Source organism: Seriola lalandi, unplaced genomic scaffold (assembly GCF_002814215.2).
Source record: "Seriola lalandi dorsalis isolate HSWRI2012SDOR001 ecotype SW California unplaced genomic scaffold, Sedor1 jcf7180002054655, whole genome shotgun sequence".
Taxonomy (NCBI): domain Eukaryota; kingdom Metazoa; phylum Chordata; class Actinopteri; order Carangiformes; family Carangidae; genus Seriola; species Seriola lalandi.
This window is the reverse complement of record NW_019525208.1, coordinates 170,813-175,264: the sequence shown is the minus strand read 5'-3', so window position 1 is coordinate 175,264 and position 4,452 is coordinate 170,813. Positions and strand designations below refer to the sequence as shown.

Below are 4,452 nucleotides of genomic sequence, written 5' to 3'. Positions count from 1 at the left end.
TAATAATAATAATAATAATAATAATAATAATTATTATTATTATTATTATTATTATTATTATTATTATTATTATTATTTTCTGACTGAGAGGACACAGGGAGGAGGAGCTGATGGACTCTGGACCACTTCACTCTCCGTCTGGTGAAACCATCACAGTAAATTTCAGACCAGAATGTTCCTGGAACTAACTGAACAGGCACTCTGATCCAGCAGAGTTGGCTGCTGGGAAATATCTGTCTACCACTGTCTACCTGCGTTTACCAGAGGTGAGGAGGAAACCATCTCTGATTGGTCAGTGTTCTCACCTGAAGCGGTCATCTGCCTTCAGGACATCCATGATGGTTCCCATAGGAGGAGTGAGGACTTTGTCCACAGTGAACATGGAGGCATAACGTCCGGTCTTATCATGAGCAGCGATGCAGGCATTTTCAATGCACAGGTTCTACAACAGAACAAAAGAACACCTGAGACACAGAGTCCACAAACTGACTGAAGAAAAACACCTTCACCCCCCACTGACTGTGACTGAGTCCAAAACCACATTCATTCAGCCAGAACCTAATCAGACATGAAAACACAGGTGCTGAGTTCTGATTGGTCAGAATCTTTATCATCTACAGTCTCTGTCAGTCCAGACTGTGACGTACATCTCTACGCAGACGACAGCACTTCATCACCATGATCTTTTTATCAAACAGTCTAGACTCTCAGGGTCTGGACTCTCTGGTTCTGTACTCTTCGGTCCAGACTCTCGGGTCTGGACTCTCAGCAACATGTGAAACCTAACAGACAAACTGCAGGGCAAACATGGACTTCACAGAAACCAGACCTGTCAGTCGGCCTGCTGCTGCTGTGGTGATTTGATATGATATGTTATTTCTCTATGAACCTCCCTGTGTCCTCTGATCTCACAAAAACACAGCACTGATAGGTCAGAGGTCACAGGTAACAGGTCTTCGCTCCCTATTGTCTCACCTGTGTATGTCCAGATACAAACTTTATTGTTTCATTCACTGGTTTCTCTGGACAAAAATCCTGATGTTGATGAGACCTGTTTAAATAAAGGTTTAAATACATAAAAATATCTCAGAGTCAATCAGACAGCAGATCCTAAAGTCAGAGCTCAGTCCTGAACCTGGTCTGAAGAGAACAAGAGCTCCTCTTCTCCACTTCTCCATCATTAGACAGAGACAGACTGTCTCTGTAACCCCCCCCCACACACACACACACACACACACACACACATACACACACAGTGTCTGGAAAGATTTAGCAGCCGTGGGAAGCAGGAAACTTCTTGTGGTCTGCAGAGTTCATTACCAAGCAGAAATGTGAGCCACCCACGGGTCCCGGACCTGGAACATGTGGAGACCAACAGAGACCACCTCAGATATGATCCGCACACCATCAATAACACTGTCAGTTACACATGTAACATGTTTCCTGCTGTGACCCGAGGAGTTGTTATTATTATTATTATTCTTCATCGATCAATTATCAAATCAATCATTCATCAATAATCACAGTCCAACGAACCAACGATCAGCATCAGGCTGAACAAACCACTGACTGTCAGTCTGAGTCCTCTAGGACCAGCAGGAGTCCAGATACTGCTGAGTCCTGAATCAAAAACCTCATCATTCTAATGAGGACCTGATCCAGCTGTGATCCAGGTGTTATTACCTATATCTAATGACGTCGTATGAACCTGTTAGGTTCAACTCTTACTGTCAATCATCTGTCACATGATGTGGTGGGTTAGTGGTGATGGATCCCAGCGTCAGTATGGGGCCCCGTCCTGCTGGCTCCTACGTGCAGGACTTTTATTTTGGTGTGCTATGTCTGATTCATCACCCCAGGAAGCTGTGGATGATGTCATCACCACATGTGGTCGCAGCAAGGAGGCAGAAGTGCATGCTCTCATGCACTGAAAAATCATCCTCAAATGAAAGTTTCCTCCACAGATCAGACCTGATCAGGTTCAGATTCAGATTCAGGATCAGGATCAGGATCAGGATCAGGATCAGATTCAGGTTCAGGTTCAGGTCCAGGTCCAGGTCCAGCTCAGATCAGACTGGGTTTGACTCATATCCTCAGGTCATTAATGAAAAACAGACACAAACTCAGTGACCCCATGACATCATCAGTGAAGAGGCGGAGACTGCATTCACAGCTGATGATGACAGATGATCCTTCCAGTCCGCCCAGCAACAGACGACACAGCCTAAATATTCAGCACAGGCTGCAACAGATTCAGCTCTGAACTTGGTCTCAGTGAGACTCAGAACTGAAGGATTCAGGACTCAGACAGTCTGAGATCTCTGCAGGATCCAGGTCTGAGTCACCGTCAGAAACACACGGTTCCAGGAAAATGAAAACCGCCGTCTCATTACAGACACAGCGGTTTAGTTTCTCATGTCACGACCAGATTCAGTAGCAGCTCCGTCACACCTGGACTCATCAGGACTTGCTGTTCTGACTCAGCTCACATCAAGCAGCCCACAGTAGAAAACCACCAAACACTGAGCCAAAGCTGCACCCAACAGGGTCCAGCCTGGTCCTCCAGACAGCCCACAAACCAGAGTGTCAAACATCATCATCATCAGCAGCTGAGAAAAGCCAGGTGTGTCTACACCTGACAAATCCCCAGGAACCTGGACTTCACTCACAGACTTTCCTCCACTACATTTCAAAATAAAGCACTTCCTGTTGAGCTGTTTATCTGAGATTCAAATTCACATTAAAAACAAATGAGTTCAAACAACACATTTGAATATTTGAGATGTAGCCAACCCCCAGGTTGGGAACCCATGGGTTGAACTATCAAAGTGTATCTGACATGGTTGAAGCAGCTCCACCTGAAGCAGCTACAACCAGCTAAAACCAGATCAGGTCTGAGGACTGCAGCCAGACTCTCACGTTTCTGTAGACGAAGACTCTGAGTCTGAGTCCTCCCAGAGTCTCCAGCTCCTGACCGTGGTACAGAGACTTAGAGGACAGCTGCTCCTTCAGGATGTGGTTGGTCATCAGCTTCCTCATGTCAGGAGTCATCGTCACACTTCCTGTTACACACAGACAGGTAAACACATTATAAACTACCTGTCAGACACAGACAGGTAAACACATTATAAACTAAATTGTGTGTTACCTTTGAAGGCGTCGTTCAGCGGAACCAGCATGGTCAGAGCCTCTGACCCTGTCAGGTGGGGTCTCAGACCGGCTTCATCAAACAGTTTGGTTGCCGTAGAAACAGATGAACCTTCAGCAAGCTCCAGGAGAGTTTTGGCTGAAATAGACAAAATCATTTAAATCACTGTAACATAGCCAGGATGTGTTGTAGTATCCACAGTAATGTATTTTTTCAGCATTAACAGCAGCATTAGAAGAAGTAGATTCAGCATCAGCAGCAGTAGTTTCAACATTACCAGTAGTAGTTTTAGCATTAGCAGCAGTAGTTTCAGTATTAGATGCAGTAGTTTCAGCATCATCAGCAGTAGTTTCAGCATTACCAGTAGTAGTTTCAGCATTAGCAAAAGTAGTTTCAGCATTACCAGTAGTATTTTCAGCATTAGCAGCAGTAGTTTCAGCATCAGCAGCTGTAGTTTCAGCTATAGCAGCAGTAGTTTCAGCTATAGTAGCAGTAGTTTCAGCATTAGCGGCAGTAGTTGCAGCTATAGCAGCAGTAGTATCAGCATTAGCAGTAGTAGTTTCAGCATTACCAGTAGTATTTTCAGCATTAGCAGCAATAGTTTCAGCGTTAGAAGAAATCATTTCAGCATTAGCAGCAATAGTTTCAGCTATAGCAGCAGTAGTTTCAGCTATAGCAGCAGTAGTTTCAGCTATATCAGCAGTAGTTTCAGCTATAGCAGCAGTAGTTTCAGCATTAGCAGCAGTAGTTTCAGCTATAGCAACAGGAGTTTCAGCATTGGCAGCAGTAAGTTCAGCTATAGCAGCAGTAGTTTCAGCCATAGTAGCAGTAGTTTCAGCATTAGCGGCAGTAGTTGCAGCTATAGCAGCAGTAGTTTCAGCATTAGCAGCAGTAGTTTCAGCTATAGTAGCAGTAGTTTCAGCATTAGCAGCAGTAGTTTCAGCATTAGCAGCAGTAGTTTCACCTATAGCAGCAGGAGTTTCAGCATTAGCAGCAGTAGTTTCAGCATTACTAGTAATAGTTTCAGCATTAGCAACAGTCCTGGAAACAGTAACAGTGGGATCAGTACCTGAGTCAGGGATCAGCAGCTCATTGATGTAGTGGATGACTCCGTTGGTGCCCAGCTGATCTTTCTTGGTGATGATGGCTTTCCCATTCAGAGTCATCTGGTCTCCGTCACAGCCGACTTCCAGCACAGTGCCCTGCAGAGTCTCCATCGGAGTTCCTGACACGATCGATTCCGCGCATTGCATCTGCTTCAAAATGTGGTAGTTCAGCAAGTCTGGGGGGGGGGGGGGGGGGAC

At 45.2% G+C, this 4,452-nt stretch overlaps 1 protein-coding gene across 1 annotated transcript in view; it reads right to left on the bottom strand.

Annotated features, from left to right (window-relative positions):
• Positions 1 to 4,452, bottom strand: part of tgfbi (transforming growth factor, beta-induced) — a 19,274-nt gene that overhangs the window by 3,689 nt on the left and 11,133 nt on the right. Inside the window, exons 8-11 of the mRNA XM_023420661.2 lie at positions 4,218 to 4,430; positions 3,149 to 3,286; positions 2,920 to 3,062; positions 306 to 442 (exon numbers count right to left, since the gene is read on the bottom strand). Of these exons, the coding sequence (XP_023276429.1) occupies positions 306 to 442; positions 2,920 to 3,062; positions 3,149 to 3,286; positions 4,218 to 4,430 (631 nt within the window). The remainder of the gene's footprint in view (positions 1 to 305; positions 443 to 2,919; positions 3,063 to 3,148; positions 3,287 to 4,217; positions 4,431 to 4,452) is intronic.